At 44.3% G+C, this 27470-nt stretch overlaps 2 protein-coding genes across 17 annotated transcripts in view; both read left to right on the top strand.

The window, feature by feature from the left end:
- The window catches only part of NR1H3 (nuclear receptor subfamily 1 group H member 3), a 30767-nt gene extending 6631 nt beyond the window's left edge, over nt 1-24136 (top strand). For 5 of the 7 annotated variants that reach the window (XM_059849368.1, XM_059849365.1, XM_059849367.1 and 2 more), the window contains exons 2-9: nt 11154-11397; nt 14114-14380; nt 18099-18307; nt 18539-18718; nt 19169-19268; nt 20783-20896; nt 21716-21810; nt 22192-24136. In XM_059849368.1, coding sequence (XP_059705351.1) covers nt 11280-11397; nt 14114-14380; nt 18099-18307; nt 18539-18718; nt 19169-19268; nt 20783-20896; nt 21716-21810; nt 22192-22338 — 1230 coding nt within the window. In that variant the 5' untranslated portion in view covers nt 11154-11279 and the 3' untranslated portion in view covers nt 22339-24136. Of the gene's footprint in view, nt 1-6759; nt 6986-7051; nt 10612-11153; nt 11398-14113; nt 14381-18098; nt 18308-18538; nt 18719-19168; nt 19269-20782; nt 20897-21715; nt 21811-22191 lie in introns of those variants that run through there. The other 2 variants (XM_059849370.1, XM_059849371.1) reach the window with 2 other exon arrangements.
- A 2730-nt stretch (nt 24137-26866) lies between these two features.
- MADD (MAP kinase activating death domain) overlaps nt 26867-27470 on the top strand; it is a 68484-nt gene continuing 67880 nt past the window's right edge. For all 10 annotated transcript variants that reach the window (XM_059849355.1, XM_059849353.1, XM_059849356.1 and 7 more), the window contains exon 1: nt 26867-26909. The gene's annotated coding sequence lies outside the window, so the exon portion shown is untranslated. The remainder of the gene's footprint in view (nt 26910-27470) is intronic.

The raw sequence follows: 27470 nt of genomic DNA, 5'->3' as shown, positions 1-27470 counted from the left end.
CCATTGTGTGCAGGAAAGGAATAATATGTTGATTTCTGTGAAAGGGCTAGGAAGAAGTTAAAAAGATAGCTTTTGTGTTGCAGCTGGTGAGATGGACATTCTCAGGCATCCTCATGTCTGGACAGGAAGCCAGGTAAGGATATGATACATAAGGATATGATTTAAGGTCCGTGTAGCATCAGGACAGGCAAGGTTGCACTTATGTGCCTTTAAGGAAGGTGTCAGAACCCCTTCCTTAGCAAAGGAAGAGGGAACTTCTGTTGTGAGGAGTGTTTTAAAATTAAAAATAAAAATTTAAAATGTAAGATATAGAATATAGATAGAATAATTATACAAGGTAGCCTCTGTTATCAGTATGTGTCTGAAAAGCAGGGACATAACTTTGAGGGCATTTTCTAAAGAGCTGCTTTTAAGCAGCAGACTGGGGGTGAAGGTTGAAGAAAAAAACAAGAAGAAACTGCAGACTTTTTTCTCCCTTGCTTCAGTATCATCTTCCCGTGCTACTCCCTGATACTTGCTCTGGGTGGTGCCTTTAGCAGTGTCCCAGAATCAGTGGGCCATCCACACCCTTCTTCCCTGACACAAGGATCAAAATAAGAAATGGAGCCACTTGTTGGCTTAGTCCCATTGCCTACTCCCACACACTTGTACACGTGCTGCATTTTGCAGCCTTGATCTTGGAATTGCACTTATTTCTGAGAAGTCAAGGTTATATGAGTGCTCTGATAGGATAACACATGCTGGCTTCCTGCAGACTCTGCTGGAGCATCAGTCTTTGCAGGATTGCTGGCTTCTCATTTGTCCTTGTGTCATGTGTGATGGCTCCCTTCTTGTGGCAGGGTTGTGCCAGAGTTGGGAGTAGACTGCGCTCCTTGCAGCGGGATGCTTGTGACAAACTCAGATGGTCTGATGGTTACGTTCTTTGCATTTTTCTGTTAAAAAACCTTTTGTGCAGCCTTTCATTCTGTTCTGAGCTGTTATTGGGGCAAGAGGAGAACATTGGTCTGTTAGCATCTCTGGTCTCTGTGTACCTTGGTAGCGCACTTTGTGCATGGATGAGGGTGAGGCCTCCTGGGCGCTTGGAGACAACCTGTAAGGAGATTCGGTGGCTCTGTTTTCCCTTCTGGTGGGTGTGCTGGCAATGCAGCCATTTCACTGGCTGGGGCTTGAGCGGTGGATTCTGTCCGGCTCTGGGCTGTTTTTGAGCTGAGTATTTGTGGTGATGTCAGGCAGTGTGAGAAGGGAACATGACTTGGCAGGACGAAGTCTGCAGAAAGTTCAGCTCCACATTTGGCCAAGAGCCTCGAAGGCAATGAGATTGACACACACATTCTGCTACACAGCCTGTCACACGCCCTCTCACATGCTCCCTTCCTGTCACACAGATCTCTTTATCTCACTTTCAGACCTTTAACCCTTCCCTCCTAGCTTCTGCTTGGTGGGTTTATAAAACTCAGAGAAGTCTTCCTGATTTTGTTGATACTGTACCTTGTAAGGGTTCAGTTGCAATGACCCCCAAAGCAGAAATAGCCTATACAGGCCAGAATCCAGAAGAGTAGTCAAAAGCAGGGCAAGTTTACTTTGCAGCAAAGCTCTTAATAGTCCTTTATTCTGACCCGCCCCCCTCTGCCAGTCTTCACTGTGTTTCTTGGCAGCTCTTCTGATCTCCTTCATTGCTGTGCTGCAGTCTTCTGGCTAATCTATGTTTGGATATGTACATCTGCAACCCTGCCTCTCTCCTCCTGCTCTTCTGAGAGCAGTATGAGCAAAACCCAACAAAATAGATCCCTGATGATGCTTGAGTGGGGAATAGACTACCAGTCAGCCTTACTCTGAAGCAGTTTAAAACTCTGTTACAGTATCCTTCTGATGTGTTCTTTGTATAGGTATTTCGGTAGTACTGTAATTTCTTCCTGACCTCTGTGCTGCATCTAGGGATGATCCTTCTATGAATGGGAATCAGTGCTTTTCCCCTACTGCCCTGAAGGGAATCTTAATGAGTTTCCTGCCTGTTTTGCAATCCAGTACTGTATTTCTGGTTTGCTTATGAGCGGTAGTATTTGTTTTGATTGATGCTTTTGGGTGGAATGGTGTTTGGATACAAAGTGTTATATAGAGACATTATTAAGAGGTTGTTTCCCAGAAGCAATCTTGTATCACTTACGGTGATGTGCAGTGTGCTGATGGCAGTACTCCTGGGGTGGGAGGAAAGGAGGAAGTCTGTAAAGTGAACAAACGGTTTTACTGTAAGCGGCCTTCCCCTTCTGTTCTTTCCTCTTCTGCTTCTCTTCTTCATGTCCTCTAATTTCCTAGCTGGTAGAGGATGGAGAAGACCAGTTTGAAAGAGAATGTAGTCTGGACAAGGGATAGGAGTTGAGAGCTTTTAATTTCTCTTTTTGCTTATCTTTTTGGCTTTGCCATGATATATGCTATGGCTTTGTGTCTTTTGTCATCTTGTTTTGCTGATAAAATGGTGCAGCTGCTTATTTTTTTGCCTTTATCTGTTTCAGTAGCTCAGTGCAGTTAGTGGACTCTGCCATGTTCCTGCTCAGAGGAGTCAACAGCAGTTTGAGGTTCTGTGTTGAAGAGATGCACTGAGACAGCCTGGGGAGCTGAGGAGATTTCCCTTGATAAAAAGTACTTGGCTAGAATAGTCATGAAATACTGTTCTCTTACTGCATAGTTGAGATGAAATAATTTTTTAAGGAAACAGGTAAAAAAAACCCATTATGTTGTGGCATTATTTATCACTACCATTTTCTATCTGCAGAAAAAAGGCCTGCAGTGCTCTTTTCTAGACATAATCTTATTGGTCCTCTTATTCCTTATGGACTAGGTTTAGCCCTTTTCCCTGGCATTTCCTCTACCAGGATGTTATTTTGGGTATTTTTGTTTTTCCTTAAAGTTCTGATCTCTTGCTTCAGATTGGAAATAGCATTGGGGTGACTTCTCAAATCTGCTGTGAATCAGACTCATGTTTCCCTGAAGCCAGGCAATAACGTCTGTGGGACTAAGGGTCATGAAGGAGGAATGTAGGATCCATGGTAGAATTTTTGTTCTGTAATATGGTGCTCCCAGAAGAATCCACAATTATTGAAGAGAGAGGCTTCTCTAATTCTCTCCACTCCCTTCCAACTTCTATGCAAGCCCCATTTAAAAAAAACCCTGCTTTTTGGACCTAGTTGGTTATTTTCATTGCTTCTGATCTTGATGACACTATTACTTCTTCTCTCTTTTAAACTGTTCTCTGGGAAGAAAAAGGAAGCCCTGCGTTATAAAACTGTTGCTTAAAAGAATGCCCAACTGTTATGTTTTGCATAGCTACGTATAATTGTGCAGAGCACAATATTGATGGCTGAGTAAATACAGAGAAGGCATCCAGAAAGAAACTGAGTCTGGTCCTGTTTTCCATGATGTTGTGCAGTGGCATTTATAAAGAAACGGAGGTGGTGGGGTCAGATTGCATTTTTGGCCTTCAAGTGGGATGTGATGAGCTATTGCTGCATGAAGGGTGTGTAAGAGCTGGTCAGCAGCAGGATTAATGAGCTACAGACACCTCAACTTTAATTTTCCAAATTGAAGGGGGATTTTGTTAGCAGATTATTTTATAGTAGGAAGTTTTGTTGGTTGCTTGAACACTTTTTACATTTGGGGTTTTTTATTGTTGTTTTGGTGGTGGTTTTGTTTTTCTTTTTTTTTTTTTTTTTTTTTTTTGTTGGTGTTGGTGATGTGTGTATCTAATGTTCTGGTTAGAAATGTGAAGGAATGACACTATTAGCCACTACAGAGACCCTAGAAAGGAAAACAGATGTGTAAACCAAAACCACATTTGCATAGATACATGTGCAAGGGGAAAAAAGACTTAGTGCTAGGTTAGCTACGTTTACTTAGAGAAATTGAGTGCTACTGGCAAAAGAATGTTGTTTCCAATTTAAAGTGAGTTTCCATAGGAAAAAATTGCTATTACAGTTGATGCTGACACATTCTGTGGACAGGCACCCAGGCTGGATTCCCTCCCTTCTGCTTCCTCAGAAGTGGCACAGAGCTGCCCTTTGCTTTCTGCTAGCAGGAGGGGGCAGCTGCTCTGAGTGTTTCATCCTCCTGGGAGGAGCACAGATGGAATTTTTCCTGTAGGAAGCCCCTATCAGAGACTGAGTTGTGCTTCCTGCCATCTGAAGGTCGGTGCTGATAGTGCTGTTGAGCTGTCAGTGAGCTGGAGTCGTGGCCAGACACAGGGGATTATTGCAGTTCAGCTACAAACAGCAAGTTCTGCTCATGTTCATCCCTGTGAGTGCTGCAAAAGTTGGTGTCCCTCTAAAGTGACTCTGCTTTGTCTCTTCCCCATGTTGAGAAACTGGCTACACAGCTCATCTGGCCAGACAGAGCTGAGGGGGGATGACTTGTCGTTTTACAGGATGGCTTGGAGGGCAGGATGGAGGGATGCTGCTGCTGTCACATCTTCCTTGCTGTAAGCCTGTGCATGCCCTGGTTTTGGCCATTCCTGAGGTAGCTATACTCCAGGTTAGCCAGAAGCTTGAAAGCTGAGGTGACAGTAGAAAGCCTAGAAGGGTTTAGAGATTTCTTTCATCCAGATCAGGGTTGTGTTGTTTTCCAGAGTTCAATTGAACTTGTGTCAATGGCCTTTAAAAGGAATTTCATGGCAACAAGGTGGCTACATCACTCCTGATATGACTTGTTATTAATTTCCAGTTCATTAACCAGGGAAAAGTCTTATCTTACCATAATCCCTTTCTCCCTCTCCTTGTTTCCCTCCCCTCTCTCTCTTCCTTTCCCTCTTCTTCTCACTCTTCCCCCATCCACTTGTCTGCCTCTCTCTGTCTCCTGTTGTCAGAGGGACTAATATTTCCTTGCAAACAGGAAGAGAGGCGGGAGCAGCCCTGTGTGCAGTGTGAATGAACTTCAATAACCTCGTCTCCTTTCTCCTCCACTCAGTTGCAGAACCAAGGACATCTGGCAATTGGGAGAGAGGGAGGGAGGAAAAATAAAGGCACAATCCATTTCAGGATCTTACCCACCCTGAAAGTAGTCACATGTATGCTCTCTTTTCCTCTTGCTCCTTCTGTTGACATGGCTCTCTTTAATCAGACAGAAACCAAGAGTTGAAGGGAAGGGCAAACCCAAAACTTCAGCCTTTGCCAGGCAAGGTATAATGAGAGGCAGGTGAGAGAGCAGGGAGCACCTTCTTCTGGATGAGGAATGTGAGCAGGAGAGCTGACTTGCAAAACAGTTGCTGTTGGGGGTGAGCTTTGCAGAGCCTGTAGTTCCCTGTGTGGGACTGGAGTCAGTGCATTCTGTCATCTGATTTAAAATTTGGGAAGCCATATTTCTAAAATGAGGGAGTCCACAGGTTCTGCAGGAAAGAAACAAATATTGTACTCTGCAGATTGTGGACAAGGAGCCGGTTTTGTTTTTTGGACTTTTTATGTGGAGCAAAGCAGAAGTACTTTGGGCTTGTTCTGCCCTGTTTTATTGCATTGTATTTGGTCATACAGTTGTCCCTTAAGATTCTAATTCCCTTTGCTAACCCATTTATTCACTTATTTCAGTCCTACATTCCTTCTTGCCTTCTGTAGGGTGAAACTGGCTTGGAACTCCTGTTGCTACCATTGTATGTTGATAATAGACACTTCACCCACAGAATAGTTAACTCATACTAAGTTCAGATTCATAAATATCCATAGAACTCTTTTTGTATTTTGGTTGTAGTTATAAGGTCTAATTCTAGAAGGAAACTTATGGAGACTTCCAGTCTCCCAGAACTCAGCTTTAGGGTGTTTTTCTGTAATAGACTTTTCCCTTCTCAGTGTTCTTTAGACATACTGTCTTTCAGAGTTAATACCTTTCAGGAAACCGTAGTTACACCTTTCTTCTCTTCCCAGTGCTCTTTCAATCAAGTGACATATATTTGTTTATTTTAATCTTTTCAGTTGTTAGTCACTTCTGCTGTTGTTCTCTGAACTTTGTGGTGGTTTCCATGCCTGACCTGGGTAGGAGACAGCATGCCTTGTGTTTAGACCAAACAAAATCCAGTGAGAGCTGGATGCTGCAGTGAGCCCACTTCAAAGGAAGAGACAAATGCCTGGGCAAAGACCAGGAATCAGTAAAGTTATGGGTAATAAAGGAGTTGGTCAGCAGCAGGAGTAAAACCCAAAGTAAGGTGGGGGACGGGGGAAGGAGGCAGGCTTTGGAACTGAGCTAGGGAGGGAGAGGTGGCAATTAAGACCCTTAATTTGAGGGCAAGAGACTGGAATGCAGCTGCACAGCTGGGAGTGACTTGTAGGACTCTTCTGCATAATTGTCAATGGTGACAACAACTTAAAAGACTTACAAAGCAGTGCTACAGTCTTGGACAGCTGCTCATGGTCAGCTGAAGCTTAGCTGGACAGCAAATGAAAGCAATCAGGAGGCTGTCGCTTTTCTTTATCAGCTTGGGACTGACGGTGGCTCGCAAACTCTTTCCAGCTTGTGGCTGCCTTTTGCTTCTGGGAGATCAAAATGCATAATGTGATTTCAAACTCTGTCCCTGCAGTTCTCTGAGAGAGGGATTTACAGCAGGGGGACTGAGCTAGTCTGTTCCCTGAGAGTTGCAGAACTTTTTTTCCATTCTTTGTAGACATACTGTTCAAAATCATTCTTTACAGTATCCTGTTGCACTGCTTTTCACATTTTGTGATTTTTCTCTCCCATTGTCAATCTGAAATTATTTTTCCATGTGAGTTTTGACAGTTTTCACTTGTAGTATTACTTCATTTTCAAAGCAACAGATTCATTTTCTGTCGTGAAAGGTACAAGGTGTCTTTTTCAACTTTTTCCTGATTGAAATGTGTCATATATATACTTTTGCCTCACTCATAGACTTCCTATCTGTTTCAGCATTTTTTGAGAAATGTGATGATGTAGAGGGAAGGAAGAAGAATGAGCCAACATGAGCTGGGAATAATTGTTTCTCTGAAACAGCTACAAGGTAGTAACAAGATCCTAGGGAAGATTTGTGAAAATACTCTGGCTGCTACACCAGGAACAGTATAGGAAAAGCATTAGGTCACAAAAAATGGTTACTCTGTATGAAAGGATTGGAACAGTGGTGTCTCTCAAGGGGCTTAGTTCTCTGCTGGTGCTATAGAGTCCTGTGAAATCTCAGTCTAACTGGTGTTGTTTTCTTTTCTTGGCCATTTAGATCTGCAGCCAGCATTTGATAGCCAGTGTAGCATTTATCACTGTGTGAGTTGTGCATTTAGGTTTCAGCAAAGGTCATTATGCACTGCCACGGGGCCAGCTTTCAGAGATAAATGCTAGCAGCCAAAGTGAATCTATACTGCATGTCAGAGCACACCTAGAAGCCAAAATGCCAAATTATATCCCTGCTTTAGTTACCTCTGAAAGACAGCCCTTCCCATCAGTTCTATTTCCCGTCAGTTCACCAACAGCCTATTAAGGCCCATGCAGAGAGGTGCCGTCCTGTTGACACACAGTGAGCACAGTCATGTTAGCATATGTGTGCAAACATGAGGTCTCTTGTGCTGATGCTGACACGCTGCAAATTGGCTGCTTGTGATTCATTACAGAACTGAAACATAGCTGTATATGTTTGCCTTGGCAGAAACTGTAGTATACTGTAATTTACAGGGCCAGAATGACAGCGAGTAAATTCTGTTTTGAAGGATCACAGAGACTTTACCAAACTTTAAAAAAAGCTACTCTTTCTTCTGAGCATCCATTATTTGGAGGTAAAGGGCTTGTTGTACTATTCCTCTCATTGTTCCTGTGTAACACATGAACACTAAGTTTCTTCAGAGATGTGCTTGCATCTGGTCTGGTTCCTGATCCTTAAACTCCTCACAGAAAGTGTTAGACTAAGAAAACAAGGGAGATAACAGCACTCTTTAGCAGAAGGCTCACACTAACTGCATTTGACTTCTACATATTCTGTGCTGCTCAGTGGTATCTCCTTTACTTGTCCTCAATGATCTGTAGCTTAGTCTGTTGATGACAGGTCAGATCAAAGTCTCCTAGAAGAATGTGTAAGTGCTTCAGCGGGCTTATAAGAGGACTCAGCTGAGGGAATAGGATGAAATTGTTGCTGGAGGAAGTGATGAATGTTTCTGACATTTAGCATGAGGTGCAAGAGCCAGGGCTGCCATCTTTAGTCTCTGAAAAAAACAGTACTTTGTTGTAAGAGTGCTGACCTGGAGACCATCAGTATCTGAGTTGTTCTGTTTTCTCAGAAAAGAAGGGGAGATTGAAGAAATGGAGTAGGGTGAAGCTGATGGCAACACGTTTGAGAAGTGTTTAGTGTTGCATTTGAGACATGGGTGGCAAGGGCTAGCAGAGATTTGTTTCCCTCAGCCTTTCATCTCCACATGTTTCTTCACTGGAATATGTCTGCTCATCAGGTTACTCTCTTCAAGATGCTGCATTTGTGAGAAGTGATTGCTTCATCTTTTGCCACATGGCCAGTCCTGGTTTCTGAAACTGTAGGAGTTGAGACAGACAATGGGAGGCAGCACAGCTGACTGTGTCAAGAAGACAGTGTTCCCTCTTGCAGTTATGGCTTGCATCACCTTTCTGCATTTTTGGTTGAAGTGGTGGTGCAGGTTGGAAGGTGTGAATCTCTAATAGCATCATTATTAGTACAAAACGTGGCAAGATTTTTAGTTGTATAAAAACAATCCTTGTGCATTTCTGTGAAAACTAAGCCTCAGGCCTCGTCACACAGCCTCTCACTTGTGTGCATGTGAGGAAAATGCTCAGAAGGCTTCTTTACCTAGCACCAGAGTGCTGCTCTTCGCTGTTAGGTCAGTTTTTCAGCCTGCAAGTGTTATTATTGCACCTACAAAAGGACAAGCGCTCTGTCTTTGGAGCAAAGAAGACAAGTAACCTTTTCTATCTGGCCCATTCTGTTTTGGGAAGGTTGGAGGCTGGTGCATGAAGCAGAAACACATTGGGTAGTTCTACAGTGCAGAAAGTGGCTTCTCTGTTGCTGTGTCCGGGATGTGCACATGGATTTATATTCCCCTCTCTCTTGGTAGCTTGCAGTCTTGCAGACACTCCCCTTTGGTCTCCAGGTGTATTGCTGACAGCAAGTTTCACTCTTGCAATGTCAGTCATGGTGCAGATCGCACAGTTCTGAAATCCCATTAGTCTGTACCCTTCTGTTGTTTCCTGGAATAAGTTTCAGTTGAGGCAAGGATGTGCTAAGAATGGGTCGCTGTACTGGAGGCCTGGGCCTGAGCACTGTTACTCAGTCCCTCAGATGGGTGATCAAACCCTTGCTTTGAAAAATTGCTGCAGTAGTGCTGCTGGTGATTCATTCTGCACAATAATTATTCTTTGAGTGAGTCTTTTGCGTGGTTTAAGGGATTGTGGAGATGCAGAGGCTTACTCTTAACTTTCTTGTTTCATGCCCAAACATGTCCAGAGACATCTGTGTCAGCATCGGTGAGGAGCTTACATAGGACTAGGAATACAAATTGGGTTTGGATTTGTTTCAGTAAAGTTCCCATCTCCAGCTGATGCTCTATGCTGCTTCCACAAGGTTTTCAGATTCTGCAAGATTTCCTGGGGAGACTTTTTTTAAGAAATTGATTGTGGTAGCCACATTGTTCCTTTGAGGACCATGAGTTTCTTCAAATTGGTTGCAAATCACATCGGTTAGGTTGTACTATCCCACAGTAGGACTTCCTTCTGTCTGTAGGTTTAAGTTTCATATTTGCTGTCACTGCTTTTATCCTAGATAGTCTGTTTGTCCAGCTCCCTTAGGGAAGGGAGCTCTGAGTTCCTGATGCAGTCTGAGGCTATGTTTACAGATGTCACGTGAATTAATGTGCCCTGTGGGTTTTAACACCTGCATCCACAGTGTAATTGGAGATGACAGGATCTCAGCAGGCCTGACAATGTGACTTGCTTTTACACTTGATGCCTGTTTCAGAGTTCTGGGAGGGGGTTCATTTTTAGAAGCATTGCTTTCATCTTTGTTTTTGACATTCTGAGAAAAGTTGTGTGGTCTAGTCCAAATACCCAGGAGGAAAGAAGGGACCTGGGACAGTGGTTTTCTATCTCTTCATGGTGAGCACTAGAGTGTGTGAGGCATGCCCCTGCTTGCCTGATGCTCTTGTATCTGAACTGCTTCAGAGCTTTCTGTCACCTCCTGTCTTTCAGGGACTGAAAGGCTTCCAGTCCTGAGCTTAGTCATTCAAACTAGTACAGGCCTTTCCCATAGTTGCTTTTTAAATCAGTTAATCTCTTTAGCTTGCATTGGTAAATCACTGAGTTAAGATCAAGTGACGTTCAATCAGCTTAGGGGTATTTACATTAGCAATTTACATCAGTTTCACTGAATCTGTGCAATCTGCTGAGTAGGGTCCTTTCTGTGCAGGTGGGGCTTTTTGGAAAAAGTGGTTGGATTTGCTTTCCAGTTTCAGGTTCCGTAGTGGACTTAGGGCTCTACTAACTGTAATGAAGATGCTTTTCAGTATGGTTCCTAGGTTCCACAAAAGAGTGTCCTCAGAAGGCTGGTGAATCTGTTTCCTGAGAATGGCATCATGGCCATTTCCCATAGGGAGGATGCTGGCTTTCAGTTTCTTACTGTAGGTGAGGGGAGGATTTATCATCTTTATCTTTGATGCATCGTCAGTCTTTGGCTACTAAGAGGGAAATTCAATATCTTGTAGTCTGCTAAATAATTGTATGAAAAATCTCTTTTCCAATTTTCTATATGCTCTGCAATTCATGCACCAAAATTCAGGGCAGCTGGTGGCACTGAGCTGTTTGTTACTGGAAACTTTAACAAAGGCCACTGGTTATAATGTCAGGAATTTCCCTCTTACACACTTGGAGAGATCAGGGATGAAGTGCACTGATAGTGTTGGCAGTAATGAAGACTTGTCTTGCTTTGATAAATCTGTTGGCAATGAAAGAATAGTTTTGCACCTGGATATGCTAGTCTTGTACCTTTTCCCACAGTTTGTTAAAATATTGTGTTTTAAGAGTGGAAACATTGATAAAACAAAGCTAATTACGGAAATGAAATCTTGAACCTTGCTTGTGATACAGCTTGTAATAGATTTTGGAAGTTAATAGTCTCAGTAGTTGAACTCTTGCCTCTTTTGCATCTGTTTGTTTTTTTTCCACAGGTACTTCCTGACTTTCAGTAGTAGAGAAAAACTAAGGACTTTGAAGATAGATGCCTGTGGCCCCTTGCTTGGCAGAAACAATGCTGCAGCGATGAGATTATAGTGAGCCCTTCCTGTGAGGCTTCCATGGGTCCCACTCAACTCAGCACACAGGATCATGGGAAGAGGGTGGCAAGTGTATTTGAAATGGAGGAGGAAGGGCTTGCACTCTTCCCTGGCTCAGAGAACCCCCCTGAGCATGCAGGTATGCAAAAATTCTCACTAAATCTATGCAAGATAAAGTAAAGGCTATCCATTCTTTCAGCTGTAAGCAGAATTGATACTTGGCAAAATTTTAGAACAAGTTCTACTGTGCTTGATGCACTCAGAGGTGATGTCTAAGAATAGAGTCAGTTATTGACAGCTGAAGACCGAGTTTATCTAAGTGATAAATGTGTTGAATATTTTGCATATTTCACCTTCTAGAGACTAGGTCCATGGCAGTAAGATAAGATTTTTTGGCCTTATCAAAAGCTGCTGAACAATAAAGCTTTACTACAGGTAACAATTCAACAAGGGTAGGTGGTGCAAAGAAATGATAGGGTTTTGCAGGTTTGTGCAATGGGAAGACAGTAGGAGTTTCTCCATGTATTTCTTATGTTAACTGAGGATGAAGAGTGTCAGACATAGAACTGAGATTCTGTAGTTAAAGCTGCTGCTTATCGCCACAATCCTACACTTTCAAACTATAAGAAGACTGTATAATATCTCTGGACAGGTAACACAAAAAAAGGAAAGCATAAGTGCTTAGGATCATCTTCTTAATTAAAATATGACAAATTAATGTGTTTGCTCAGCAGTGAGGCAATGAGCAATCTTGATATAAAATGAAGAGATAATCTGAACATTGAATGAGGACTTCTTAGTGGAGTAGAAACAAAGAGAGTAGTTAAAAGGTGATATGAGATTGTCCAATAAATATCCTTAAAATGGGTCTGAGGACTTGAAAAGAAAGGGATTGATAGATTATATCCTTATGAAAATGTAAGGAAAAAACCACAAAATGTGGAAAATGTTTATTAAACAGGGAATCTACAGAGGATGGAGAACCCTAATGAGAGCTAAAGGTTTAGAGGTGGCATTCATGCTTTCTTTATACATCTTACATTATTTCTGTGTTATCTTTGACTACAGAAAATAACAATAATCATCTATGTAACTAAAATGCTTCATGTGCAGAGATGGAAAATAGTTTGCATAGATCAAAGAATAAGCCTATCTGTCTCAATAAAGCAGTCATAGAAAAGGTAATAAGAAATTTATGTAATGTCTTAAAGACAGCTAAGAAATCCAAAGCAGGGACAGATTTATCTGTGGAAGTCATTGGAGTACTCTGCTGTTCCTCAGAAGCATATGAACATCACTTGAGGCATCAGCAAAGTTGTTACACTAGTTAGTCTGCCATTACATGTGTTTATACTAAGTAATCTGAAATAACTGTAGGCGTTGCATAATTTTTACTTGGTAGTGTGTGAAGAGAAATACAGTTGAACAAGAGAGGAGAATATCAGAAATTTAACCTTTCTGATGACGTTTTCTTGCGGTCCAGTCTGCAAGGAGACATGCAGACCAAACTGAGTGGCCTCCGAGCCTCTGTAAAGTCAGTGGTATTGAAAATCAACACCAAGATACTTATGGCTGAAAACTTGTATTGGGGAACACAAATAATGATGTCTGAGACTGACCTAAAACTGGTTACCATTTCAAGAACTTGAGCAGAATAGTAAATATAAACACAAGTAAGGATAGAAGTATTGGAGGAGTAAGTACAAAAATGAGACATTTTTGTAGTTTTTTTACAATTTTGCGATTGTAACCCTGATGCTGATCAAGAAATGCAGTAGCCTTTTTCTTCAAACTAAGCAGTAACTCCAGTGTAAAGGCTTTCCAGGCATATCTAAACATTATCTGGAGATTTATCAAGACATGCTGGTTGTAATTTTTTTTAACAGCTGCTATGAATCAATAATATCTGACACTCAGAAAAGTACCTGCACTATGAGCTGCGTAGAATATCAGATGTCAGCATAGCTAGAATTAAATGGATGGAAAAGAGAGAGGGCTAATAGAAAGGGAATGCACATGTAATATCAGCAAGCATTCAACTGGAGTGCTTAAGGTAAGATGTGTTGGAGCAGACCAAAGATGTTTTCAAAATGCAGAGCCACTAATAAGATTAAAATCTCTCAGAATTATATAGGAAGAGCTGGGAGCTGCTGCACAAAACCATCTGAAGTGTGAAGCAGTAGTGAAGGTCCCATGTTTGAGACAGAACAACAAGCTTTAGTATAGGAACTGTCACTATGAGAGTGTTTCAGTTTTAGGAGTGAGGAGCGCCCTTCTTGAAGAGGAGATGCTGTCTTCAGGATTCCAAAGGCTCACAGAGTTTGTGAAGTGTAGTACTTGTGTGAATTCCACAAGCTGCTGTCTGCCGTTTCAACAATTTCCCCAAGTGTTCAGTTACAGGGATTGTCTGTTCAGTCTGGATTTTGTAGGGTCACAGTTTCAGCACTGGCTTTCTGTCACTGCTGAATTGAGGAAACATTTTTCCTTACTCTTGTCCATATGTATGACAGAAAATAGAAGTAAGAGAACTTGAGGTGAGTTCTGAAGAAATTCACTTTTTGCACAATCTTGGATTTCAACACAAGTTTTTGTAGATCTTTCTCACATTGGTAACATAACTATAATTGGAAAGTGCAGAACGCTTGAGGTGAAACCTTGTGGATTATGTCAGTAAGTTTGTTGCAGAAGACTTGCTTGCCCAGAAGGGCTGTGTGGCTGGGAGATAATGGGTTTGAGTGAGGATGTTGGTTGTCAGGAGTGGTGCAGTCAGCTGCAAACATCACGCTTCCTTCATGCCTATAAATTTACTTTTCTTTTGTTTTGATTTTTTTCCTCGCTACCGTTCATTTCGGTAGAAAATCCCCCCTTGAAGCGGAAGAAGGGCCCAGCCCCTAAGATGCTGGGAAATGAAGTGTGCAGCGTGTGTGGGGACAAGGCCTCTGGCTTCCACTACAACGTGCTGAGCTGCGAAGGCTGCAAGGGCTTCTTCCGCCGCAGCGTCATCAAGGGCGCGCAGTACGCCTGCAAGAACGGCGGCAAGTGCGAGATGGACATGTACATGCGCCGCAAGTGCCAGGAGTGCCGGCTGCGCAAGTGCCAGGAGGCCGGCATGCGGGAGCAGTGTGAGTGCAGGCACGGCGCCCTGCGGGTTGGGATGGCACAGCAGGGCTCTGGGGACAGTGGCTGTAAGGCAGGGGGCAGTGCGAGTGATTGGGGAGGAGGGGGATGTGGAAGCCGTGCAGGCTGAATGTTGGAATGTGTGTGGGAAGTCACTGAGAGCTCAACAAGAATCACTTGGGGAGGTGAGGCTGTTAGTGGAACTCTTAACACCCAGCCCTGCTTTATTCCTTGTAAGAACTCATGGAGTATACCAGCAGAAGAAAGACTCACATGTCACTCATCAGGGTGCTGTAAAGCGTGTCAGGAATATCAGGCTTGTGACGAGGACTGTAAGATTGATCACTGTGCTCCTTGAACAACAGGCACTTTTCTTTGCTTCCTACTGTGAGCTTGCAGAAGAGGTCAAGGGCAGCACCACAGTACTGCAGCTGTGTTTGTGCATGAGCTGATCTCATTGCTCCCTTTAGTGATCTCTGCTATTTTTCTCACACGAGCCATAAGGCTGCTGTTTCTGAATATTCACCAGTATTTCTGCTTGCATATCAGGAACAGCCCTCCTTGACCAAGGTATCCAGGTTTCATCCCTTTGCTGGTCAAGACTGACTGAATGAATGCTCAATTAAAGTTAGATTTGTGTGAAGTCTTCTTTTTTGACATTCAGCACCCAGAACAGCTAGGAACAGCGGGTGTTTCAGAAACAAAAAATAATTTTGCAAAAATTAAGTCCCAATGAGCTAGGAGACATGCTGTTCCGTTTTTCAGCATGAAACACAGCACATCAGTATCTTTGTCTCACTGGTTTGTATCAGCATTACGTGTTGTCTTTTAGCCCTTTTCCCCATTCCCAAGAGATACAAAACAGATGTATTTGAAAAGCAGTGCAGTAAGACCATTTGTTCACTTTGCTTCTCTTTTGTTGCAGGTAGATGCAGAGACCCTCAGTATGTTTCTGCATTTAGTCATTGTTTTGTGTTGAAGACAGCTCAGGAAAATTAGGTCAAATGGAATCTTGGTGTTATTATCAAGAACTTGGCAATACTTGTTGATGCTGTAATCCCCACTGCAAATTTGCCTTGTTAGTTTTGACAGAAACTAAGGGCTTTTTCTTCCAGCTGTTTCACTTACAAGGTCATTCCAGAACTTCCCCCCTAGTAATTGCTGGAAACATTCTTCTAATTCCCAGACTGAAGTTATTCATGGCCAGTTTATTGTTCTTAAGCCAGTGTGAACCATGAGGTTAAATAATTCCTTCCTGACAAACCAAGTAAGTTAGATTGCTTTGAATTTAGCATAGTGTAGGAGCTTGCACATAGGCAGTTTTTAAGATTCATTAATAGCCAAGTAACATGTTACCAGATAAAATTTTTTTTTGTGCTTTGGAGTCCCAAGATGAGGGACTGTAATCACTTGGATCAATTACTTCCTCCTTAAACTGAGACTGTAAGTAGCATTCTCTATTCTTATAGATCCCCTTATTTTGGTAATTGTATTGATTGCCTTCGCTGTTAGAATTGCAAAGTTTGTGCATGGTGCATGTACTTGTGCACACATCCTCCCTTTTTCAAGTCAGGGATAAAGGTTACCCTCAGCTTGACTGTGTTATGTTCTTTATCTATCTTTCCAATCCCAAGAATGCTGTCTTACAGCAGCTCTCCAGTTCTTGTCTACGTTTAACGTGATTCTGTTAAGAAGTGCAGTTATATACTTGTTCAGTTTTAGGGCCTCCTGCTTTTCTGTGTGGCACCTATAGAATCATAGTATCATCAAGGTTGGAAGACATCTTTTAAGATCATCAAGTCCAAATGTCTACCCAGCAGTACCACTGTAACCCTTAAACCACTAAACCATATCACCGAGCACAGATCCAGGTGCCCTTTAAACACCTCCAGGGATGGTGACTCCATCACCTCCCAGGGCAACTTGTTCCAATGCATGCCCTAACAAGGAAAAGTTTTTTTTTAATCCCTAATCTAAATCTTCTCTGTCCCAGTTTAAGGCCATTTCTTCTTATCCTCTCACTGTGGGCATGGCAGGAGAAACTAAACCCCTCACCTCATTACAACCTCCTTTGTTTTCTGTGTTATCTGTGCATTAAAAAAATGGCCAGAGAATCTTTCAGCACTTTTAAAGTCTTATTTGTAAAGTCAAACTTTATTTATTTATCTTTGTTCATGAAGATACGGAGGGTGGTTTTTTTTTTCCAATTGGTTCCTTTTCTGCTTCCTTTCCCTCCAGAGTGTCAGTGACAGCACAGAGCCTGGTGCTGTCAGAGCCTTGCCGAGGCTGCGCTCAGTCCCGCTGTCCATGTCACCGACACCGGTGTTCAACAGTGCCGGTCCCAGTACCAAGCCCTGGGGAACAGCACTCGTCACTGATCTCCACCTGGACATTGAGCCATGGGCCACAACTCTTTGAGTGTGACTGTCCAACCAATCTTTTATCCTCCAAGTGATCTATCTCAAATCTGTGCTATTCCAGTTTAGAGACAGGGATGCATTGCTCCTGAGCTTGGAGGAGGCAGTCCTTGAATGTTAACCAGCTTTTTTTGGGCCCCTTTTCCCTCCAGCACTTTATCTGATAGTACTCTACTGAGCAGATCGCTGAAGAGGCCAGAGTCTGCTCTCCTGAAGTCCAGGCCAGCCAACTTGCTGTGCACCCTCTGTCTGTGATGCCTATATGATCACAGCCTTGCAGGTGTGTGCATGTCTCTAACTCCTCTTATTTGTTCCCTATGCTATGTGTGTTTGCATAGAGGCATTGAAGCTGGGCTCCCGCTGAACCTGACTTACAGGATGGAGGGGCAGGAAATCCATTGTGCTGTCCTTTAGGTGCTCTCCTGCTGACCTGCATACCCTCTCCAGGCCCTGGGCATCTCTTGCTGGCCCTGGCATCAAATTGGATAGGGAGAGGAAAGGGAGAGGATTGAGGTTCCTGTCCCTAGGCAGCTTTAGTTTAAATCCCTCTTTGCTGCTTGACAAGCCTGTGAGAAAAGATATGCTTCCCTTTCTCTGACAGAGGGACCCCATCAGCCCTTAGTAGAGCAGTTCTGAGTTCTGTTACTTACAGTGTTACATCCAAATAACATCTCCCTTTTGACTTAACAACAGAAGGAGACTTGTAACCCTATTCCTGAAGGACCTGCGGTTGGTCCTCAGTACATATATGCGAAGTTACTCTTCCATTATTCATCTCGGGGTATGTTACTGCTCTAGAGTTTGCTGCAGATGGCCTGTATAGCAAACTACCCTTTCACTCTCAAACTCCACCCAGGACTGAGTCTGACCTTTGAAGAGGGTGAAATGACACAAGCTGTTAAATTAACAATATTGATAAAAGACATAACAGTAGGATAATATAAAATAGGGTGGACACACTGGCATATGAAGGGAGCATCTGTTGTAACATGACACTTTAGGGAATTGCTTTATGGGGAAAGTCACTGTTGTTTTTCTGAGATCTGCAGGACATCGTGAGGGGAGTTTCTGCCTTTTGTGAACACTTTACATAACAGTATGATTAGAAGAAAGGCAATGAAACAACTTAAAGAAGGGAATAGAGAGAGAAACAAATAAGTATCACTGTCGGCTGTGTTGTGTACACTCAGCTCTGCCCGGTACAGGCAGCTCTGATCTCTGCCTCTCCATCCACAGCACATTACCCTGTGTTTAGTGTGCTTTCCATTGTGTTCCTGTGACTGATCATGAGCTATTCTTGCTTTAGATGTTCTGTCTGAAGAACAGATCCGACTGAAGAAACTGAAGAAGCAGGAAGACGATCAGGCTCGGACAGTTGTGGTGCGTCCCAACCCTCCAAATCCGCCAAGCCCTTCCCACAAACTGACGCCGGAGCAGCTGAGCATGATAAAAAAGCTCGTGGCCGCTCAGCAGCAGTGCAACCAGCGCTCCTTCACAGACAGGCTCAAAGTGACGGTAAAAACTCTACCAGTGTACCCAAAATAAGAAATAGTGAAGTTTGGGGAGTTGCATTTTAGGTAAAATATTTGGGAGAGCAGCGTTACTTTACGCTGCGGGCTAAAGCTCTGTAAAGAATAGCAAGAGATGATCTGAAGTTGTTGTTTTCTTTCCTTGTTCTCTTCATCTTATCTTTCATCTTTGGCTCCATCTTTCACAAATATATGCTGTCTCTTCCCATTTGTACAGCCATGGCCCCAGATTCCTGATCCAAATAACCGTGAAGCAAGGCAGCAGCGTTTTGCTCACTTCACAGAACTTGCAATTATCTCTGTGCAAGAGATCGTGGACTTTGCCAAGCAATTACCTGGCTTCCTGGAGCTCACCAGGGAAGATCAGATCGCTTTACTGAAGACATCTACCATAGAGGTGAGGGTTTGACTCCACCCCAGATCATAGTAGCAGAGATGAAAGAATTTGGAGTTATCCACCTAGAGAATTAGTTCTGTCCCTTTTTTGAAGATGGCAGACCAAGGGACCTGAGCTGTGGGACCATTACTGCAGTGCGAGGTTATATCGGCAAGATGCCTGGTTATATACTGCAGTGCCTGGTTATACAGGAAGGGAATGAGGCAAGTGCCTTGGTAGTGGTAAGCAGGAATTTTCTGTTTCCCAGAAGCAAGACACCGCAAAGGAAGGCAGCAATTCCAATTATCTTGGAATTTTTAAGCAGTCTGAGAAACTGGAGTGGTTTTGTTTGGTGTTTTGTTTTGTTTTTTTTTCCCCAAAGATCTTTCAACAGTCAGCAGTCAGCAAAGTATTGATGTTGTAACATTTCTTCCTGCTTTCAAATAGAATATATCTTATTCCTGTCCTCAGGTGATGTTGTTGGAGACATCTCGGCGTTACAATCCAGAGATTGAGAGCATCACCTTTCTTAAGGACCTGAGCTATAATCGGGATGACTTCGCCAAAGCAGGTGGTGCATTAGACAGGTGTTTCTTCCTCCCCAGTGTCTTGTGTTCTTACATATTTTCCTTTTTAATGTGGGCAGCTGGAAGTAGTTGGTGGTGAGAAGTTTAGAACAGGACCAAACCAGCAGCGCCACAAACTATTCAATTTTTTTCTTTTAATGTATGGTATGAGCTTATTTCATGTCTTTTTCTACGTGTCAGTTTGCTTGGGAAAATCTGGACTCTTTAAGCATGAAAATATTGCTGCAAGTGTCCACCTAGGACTAGTAGTTGGTGTGAAATTCCTTGCTTGTAGAAATGTGACGTGGTGGATCTGTATCAGATCATTCCAATCCAAACCACAGTCTTCTCTCCTTTGCAAGTGTGTCACTTGCTAATCTGCATGGACGCTTTGAGTGATGACATTACTGTGATTACATTTCAGTTGATACAAAGTTTGTGCACTGAGGATCCCCAGAGACTGCTTTAGACACTTTATGATCCTAATATATGGTAGCTTGTGGTGTTGTGGTCTTTGAAGTGTATTTTTCCAGGAGCTATGAGTGTTTGTAATTTCAGATGCAGTAACAAGAAGTGTGTATCTTCAGTATTTCTAAAAACAAGACTTAAGCTGTGCTTCAGCTGATTTTTTTTTTTATTTTGTTCCTTGACTAGCTATTTAACCATTTATACTTGAGATGGCCTGTATATAACTTTTCTTTATGACACTTTTCCTGGTAGCCTTTTCTTCATGGTATTAGAAAGGCAAAAAGCAGGAATCCAGAAATATTCCCTCCAGTTTGTTCTTCCTTCTCTGATGCATTTGTAATGCAGGAAATTAGAAACTTGGATGCTATTTTGGAGGAAAGGCCTGAAGTTTTCAGTATGATTACATAGCACAAAGAGACCTGATTTGACAGTGGTCTCTGTTATGGCAATAAATATCAGTGCATTTCTGTCTTACTGCATTTATCAAATGAGGTGATTGGAAGCCTAGGTCAGGCTCTGCCTGAGGTCTCCAGTTCTTTGAGCTGAAGGAAATGGCATAGTTCAGAGTTCTTGGAAACACATATTTTCAGCTCATACATACTTTAGATGAACCTGAAGAGTGGAATTGAATCTTTCTTTGAAAGCATGAAGGCTGCTGGTGTGAAGGAGGTGATGCTGTGAAAGTGGACAGTTGTGCTTGTGACCTTTGGATGTTTTGATGGACTTGTCTGATAGCTGATGTTGTGTTCCTTTAGCTATTGCCCAGTAATGTATGTGCTCTGGGGCATTTAAGGCTTTAGGAAAACCCAGAAATAGTTTCATTTTACAGATAGAACCTGACTTCTCAGCCACTGTTGTTGGTGCTCACCAGTAGTGGATGTAAAGGGAGGATTAATTAGAGCATAATGTAAGAGTTTTTTCCCTGCCTGTCTCTCTTCCCCACTCTCTGGTGTATAGCAGTGGATTTCTGGCAGCTTTTTCCGTGAAAGGGAGGGGGAGAGAGGGGAGACAATTGTTACTGCCTCACCTTGTTCTCTTCTGTTTGTTGCAGGTCTGCAGTTTGAGTTCATAAACCCCATCTTTGAGTTCTCAAAGGGAATGAATGAGCTACAGCTTAATGATGCTGAATATGCACTTTTAATTGCCATCAATATTTTCTCTGCAGGTAAAAAGCCAGGAACATCTGAAAAGTTGCAGTAGTGAGTCAAAGGGCAAAGGAAGTAGAGTGAAGGGATGTAACATGCAGAAAAGGAGTAATAGCACGTATACGGAGTCTAGTGATAAAGGGAGCATATTATTCATTATATTCTGAATTTTCTAGTGTCACTTCCAGAGGACATTGAATGCCTCACTACTGGAAAATTGTGCAGAAAAGCCAGCCAGTATTTATCTTCCTCATTTAGAAGTTGCTATTCTACTGCACCCTTAATGTCGTTGGCACCTCTCCGGTGTGATGCAGGTCCCACAGCATGAGTGACATCTAGTGGGCAAGCAGACATACTCTGGACAAGAGGCAGTATCGCTGCCGGCCAGGACTGGGCTTTGCCAAGAAGCCACCTCTACTCTTCTGTCTTGTGACCTGATTAATGACTGTTTTGCTTTGTTCCTGTTTCCTGATTGGCTCAACTACTGGAGAGACTTTCCCATTTGCTTTTGAATAGGTGGCTTCACATATTTTCTGGGACAGGAACATGAGACCAACCAGCACTGTGTAAATGTGTTGGGTCTCTCCACCGCTATTGGAGTCACATTGGACTCCCCATGTTCAGTGGATATCACTGAGAAAGAACAATTGAAGGCAACTGCCACAGCTACCACAGTTTCATGTATATATCTCCCAGCTGTGCTGGGTTAATATGAGATGAAGTTTTGGGAAGACACCATAGGAGGAAGTGGGGTTACACAGAGATGTTAAATCCAGTGAAGCTGCCCATGGCAATCTGCTTATGTCTAATCTGCTTACTTCTAACCTGCTTTTTGGCAGACCGACCGAATGTGCAGGACCAGTCCCTGGTGGAGAGGCTGCAGCACACCTATGTGGAAGCACTTCATTCTTACATTTGCATCAACAGACCAAATGTAAGTGCCTGACTAGAACATCTCCAGGGATGATGCAAGCAGATTTTGTATTTATGCAGGCAGAGTTCCAGCAGTATTGTCTCTAACAGGTCTCTTGCTGCCTGTACTGTCAGGCTTGTCCCTTTTAGACTCTTTGATAGCAGCTGTAAATGCAGGGTTTTGCCCCATATCACATTCCATAGTTTAGCCAGCATGGAAAGTCTGGAGTTTCGGGACATGATGTACTACTTGTGTTCTTTCATACTGCATCCTCCTGGAGAATGCTGGATCTAGAGGAAGTAAGGATTGTGATTACAGTGTAATGTAATCAGTTGTGGCAATTTTTTTTTTTTAACAAAGTTTTAGGTGAATTTACTAACCGCTGTCTGTTTGGCCCTGCAGGACCGTTTGATGTTTCCACGGATGTTAATGAAGCTGGTCAGTCTTCGGACACTGAGCAGTGTCCACTCTGAACAGGTGTTTGCCCTTCGGCTGCAGGACAAGAAACTCCCGCCCCTGCTCTCAGAAATCTGGGATGTGCATGAGTGACTGCATGCTCCCAGGGCGCTGACATGCTGACATAATGCCATCTCCCAGCCTTTGCTAACGAGAAGCCAGCCTCCCCTCTCCAAAGCACTGAACCCTGGGCTGGGCATGCAGGGAGTGATGAGCCTGGGGTTTCAGTGTTGTCATGAGACTATGCAGGAGGCAGCTGGGCTAGATAAGATGGAGGGGTTGGTTTCGATGTAGTGCTTGTACCCCAAAGGAATAACATGAAACATTCGAAAACGGTAGAAATGAAGACCTTTCCCCATGCCCCTCAACTCCTTTTTCTTCAGAATCTTTCTCTTCTCTAAGCATATGCTGAGGGTTTGCCCCATTGATCCTCTTCTTGCTGATTATGAAAATGAATTTGCAGGAACTTGCCAAAAGCTCTCTGTTGAGAGTAACCCAGCTCAAAAGGCTTCTGCAGGGTCCCCAGTGTACCTGGATCTGAGGAGCTCAGGGAAGTCAGTGTGGATGTTCTAGGGGTTTCACTGGGTTTCCTATAAATAAAATCTCTTGAATGTGCTGCCCTTTACCATGATTCCAAGAGAAGTAGCTTTTATTTCTTTATTATGAGACTGCATCTCTAGAGCTGCCCTTTATTCTGGCCCTCCTTTGGAAAAAGGATTCCTGTAATATGTAGTGCCCTTTGTCTAACAAGGAGGTCCTCTGGGTAGGGAACATTGTGTATGAAAAAGATGTCAGGCATAAAGTAGTGGATTTTTTTTCATGTAATGCATCACAGTTTTATCTCATGGTGGTTCTCAGACAGCTCAATTTACCTTTGATTTGCTAACAGCTGGACAACTTTAGTTCAAAACAAATCAGGGCATAGATTTTATCTTTAGGGGTGGAATAGAAGGAAGATAGGTGGGTAGGCCTCATACCTAGGTAAGGTGGCTGTGGTGGAAGGATCTCAAAAACTTCCAAGAATCTGGAGCATGTGGCATGTGTTCCAAGGTGGGTGTGAGGATGTATTGACCAAGGAGAGAGGACACATTTCATTTAGTGAAATATGTGGGCATTGCATAAGCTGTGGGCTGCACAACTCAGATCACAGGCTGCAAGAATATTGGGTGTAATCAGATCCACTTGCATCGTCTTCCTATTGCCAAAGTCTTTCCAAGGTACTTGCTCAAGATTTCAGTGGTGATCACGGGATATGGAGGTCCCTCCTGTATGAGGAGTGCCAACTCCTTCAGAAGGACACTTGGGTCTTGTATCCTTTTTTCACTTTGGGCATTGTGAGATCCACACTGGATTTATGGCCCAAGTTTTGAGTATCCACATCCATAAGTATTCTAGGATTTAAAGCAATATTTTGTCTGGCGGAATAGAAATATACTGTTATAAAACATGTTCCTTATTTTCCATGAAAAAACATCTTATGGCTGATCTCAGAGATGTAACCTTAAATATTCTGGTAGCTTGGTCTCATGAGTCTTCTCTGTCATAGGGGTTTATGTTTGCTTGCCCGGTGAGCATCCCAAGAGCATAGGTTCACATGGCTCGGGGTTTTTTTGTCTGTCTGTTTTTTGGTTCGTTTGTTGTTTTTTTTGGCTGTGTATCTGAACGCTATGCCCGTGGTGAGGGTATCGTGTCCATTTTGCACTTGAGGTTGGTCCCCTGCCACTGGCCTTCACTCTGCACCTTTGTAAAGCACTTGTAACAATCTGTAAAATAATCTGTTGTTTTTTATAACTCATTGCAATTGCAAAAATTCTTGTTTAAATCTGTATTTTTAACTAATCTGTTTGAGAAATGTTAATGTTTATATAAAAGAATAAAGCCTAATACAGGATTTTGACATTCTCTGATGTGCTGTCATGAGACTGGAGGAAGGTGGAATAAGTTCTTGCTGTAACAAGCTCAAAGCTGATAAGAAATTATATGTGTTGGGGGAGAAACAAGAAGTGGTGAGAAAGAAATAGCAGTGCAACCCCAGGCAGTTCCTTTTGGCCTCCAGTATGAGATTTGTAGCTCAGTATGTGCCTTGCTGTGTGCCAGAGCTGGCAAATAGGTGAAGTGGATTGTGTATCACAGACCATGCATTATGCATACACACCTCACCTCACTTTGTACAGCTGTATTCAGAATGTAACCCTTTTATTGTGTGTGCTCCTCTCCGTTTTCTGCATTTTGTGGCTCACTGAAATTGAAAGAGGAGTCCAGTGTACCCCAGCTGTCAGGTGGATTTCAGTGGGGCCTTACCTGACCCCAGGATGCTGCTCATTTCTGATGTATCCATAGGTGAAACACCTGGAAGAGTTGAACATGTGCATTACCTCAAAGGGAGCGGCAGGATGGGGGAAAGCAGAGAGCTGTCCAGCATCAGCGGCTTCTGAAGTGCTTGATGATCTCCTGCCCCGATGGGAAAGAAAAGCAGTGGTCAGTTCAGCTAGGTTCCACACCACAGGCTGTTCTGCTGAAGCCTCTGCATTACTCTGGAGTATCAAATTCAAATTGGAATCTACTGAACCAGAGGAAGAAGGAATAGCAGTAGGCTTATAGGAGACTAGAGCAGGGTATGAGAGGGGGAGTAATGAGCAGAGCTTAAGAGCTCATCAGTGCTGGATGGATTAGAGGGTGGCTGGGCCCTGCTGTGAACAAAAGAGCTGCAGCTTAACTTCCAGCTTTATGTTCTTTGGGCTGCATCTCCTTAATTTGACAAGAAAAACTGCATGGGAATTTGAGGGATTCTCAAGGTACAACCTATAACATTGCATTGGTGGCATTGGTGAAAACAGTGATTTCTCTTGCCTCTGTGTAGTGGTTTAACCCAGACACAATCACTTGCTCACTCCCCAGCAGCAGGACTGGGGAGAGAATCAGAAGGGTAAAAGCCAGAAAACTCATGGGTTGAGATAAAGACAGTTTAATAGGGAGAGCAAAAGCCACACACACAAGCAAAGCAAGGACTTAAATTTACTGTTTTCTATGCACAATTCATTAATTCACTGTGAATTCATTAATTCACTGTGGACTAGCAGGTGTTCAGCCATCTCCAGGAGAGTGGGGCCTTATCACTCTCTTGTAATTGTTATTTGGGAAGACAAACACCATCGCTCCAAACATCCCCCTCTTCCTCCTTCTTCCCCCCTTCATATACTCAGCTATATGGTCTGGAATATCCCTTTGCTCAGTTGGGGTCACCTGTCCTGTGTCTCCTCCCAACCTCCCCTGCACCCCCAGTCCCCTCACCACCGTGGCAGCATGGAAAGCAGAAAAGGTCTTGGCTCTGTGCGAGCTCTGCTCAGCTATAACAAAAACATCTCTGCGTTATCAACCCTGTGCTCGGCACAAATCCAAAACACAGTCACCGTGAAGAAAATTAACTCTTCCAGCCCAAACCAGCATAATTTTCATTATCATGTAGTCAAATACAATCTTCTTGTTTACATCTTCACATTCTCACTTTTTTTGAAAGTGCAAATCAGTACAGAACCTTTTTTTTTGGTCTTTTAGAAGGTTAGCACATGGAGCTCAGGTAAGCAGGTGTGGGGGAAGAACCATCTGTGAGATTGGTGACCATTTGTACTTTTATGTTTACAAAATGCTACCTAGGCCTGAGATTCAATCCTGCTGCTCTAAGTCTCTACACCTGATCTATTTCGTATCAATTTTACTGATTTGGCCGCTGGAGAAATCTTAGGGTGTTTGAATTACAATCCTGGGAGGTGTTGCTGGTTGGCTGTGCCCTTATTCCTCCCTCCCCATTGATCTGATGATGCATTCAGATCAATGGGGAGGGAGGAAAGTTATTTCTGAAAACCCAAATCCTATACAGTGGGCAAAGTATAGATGACAAATATCAAACAGCATTTCTCCATTGTACACTCCAGATGTATAAAAATTGTGAGTTACTTGTGGTGCTTTTGGTTGCATTTTGGGTTTATTTTAGTAGTTTTGGTTTTGTTAATAAATGGATTTGTTTGAGCAGTATACTGGTTTTTAGGAGCTTGGAAGGAGTTAAAAAAAGTTGTATCTCAAGACTTTAACAACCAAATTATCTTGTAATCTTATGAAACTACTAGCAAATCAGCAAGTATGTAGCTCAATACAGAGGGTGAAAGTACACGGCACTGTCTCCTTGCTGCCAGGCAGCGTGTTCTTGTCCGTGTGGAGCCGGGCTTTGCTGCGAGGCTTCAGCTGCTGCTTGCCAGGACGAGGTCTGAAAGCGCCAATTCGACGCTTCAAGCGCCTGCAGCGCTCCCGAGTCCCTCGCCGCAGACTGCGCAGGAGAGCTGCTTCCCTCCACGCCCCCTGACACCCCGCCTCCATCCCCCCTCCAATCCCCCCTCCAATCCCGCCTCCATCCCGCCTCCAATCCCGCCTCCATCCCCACGCCAATCCCCCCTCCAATCCCGCCTCCCGCCTGCCCCTCAGCAGCTGCAGCGCCCCCTGCGGGCGGCTGGCGGGGCGGCTCCCCCCGCTCCCTCAGCGAGTGGTTCGCTCCGCCCGCCCCCGCTGCCCCCCCCCCGCTCCGGCGGTGGCACGCGCCGCCGCCGGCGCTCGATGCGGAACTGGGCGGGCGGCGCAGAGCGGCGGCGGCGGCGGCGGCGGCGGCGGCGCAGGTGAGAGGAGCGACCCGGCCAGGCGGGGCCCGGTGCAGGTGCCGCAGGCGGCCGGATGCGTGCACATGTCACAAATGGAGCCTGCCCTACCGACCCTACGTGTGGGTCGGGCTGGGGAGCGCGGAGCGCGGCCGGCAGTGCTGCCTGCGGTGACCCGCACCCGGACAGCTGGCGGCGGGGCCCCCCCGCTCGCCCCGAGCGCTGCCGCAGCCGCCCGGCCGGGCGCGGTGGTGATGCTCGAAAGCGGCGACCCCTTCCGCAAGGTCACGGCCGGCGGCAGACAGAGATCGTGTCCCGCCGCTGCCTGGAGAGGGGTCGGCCGGGCTCGGCTCCATCGTCCCGGGGCGCCGGCGGCGGGCGGGGCCGCGATGTCCCGCTGTGGCCGCGGGCTCAGCCGGCCGCTGTCGGAGCCGTCCCCGCGCGGGTCGGGTCGGCAGCAGCCCCTGCGGGGTCGCTTGCGGGTTTCCAGGCGGGACTGGGCGACGTTGGGAATAGCGGCGTGGCCGGCCGGGGAGGGGGCTCTGCCGCCGGCGGGGCTGTGGGCGCGGGGCCGGCGCCCTC

Source organism: Haemorhous mexicanus, chromosome 6 (assembly GCF_027477595.1).
Source record: "Haemorhous mexicanus isolate bHaeMex1 chromosome 6, bHaeMex1.pri, whole genome shotgun sequence".
Lineage (NCBI taxonomy): Eukaryota > Metazoa > Chordata > Aves > Passeriformes > Fringillidae > Haemorhous > Haemorhous mexicanus.
The sequence above is the reverse complement of the archived record's forward strand: the minus strand, read 5'-3'. Positions and strand labels throughout refer to the sequence as shown.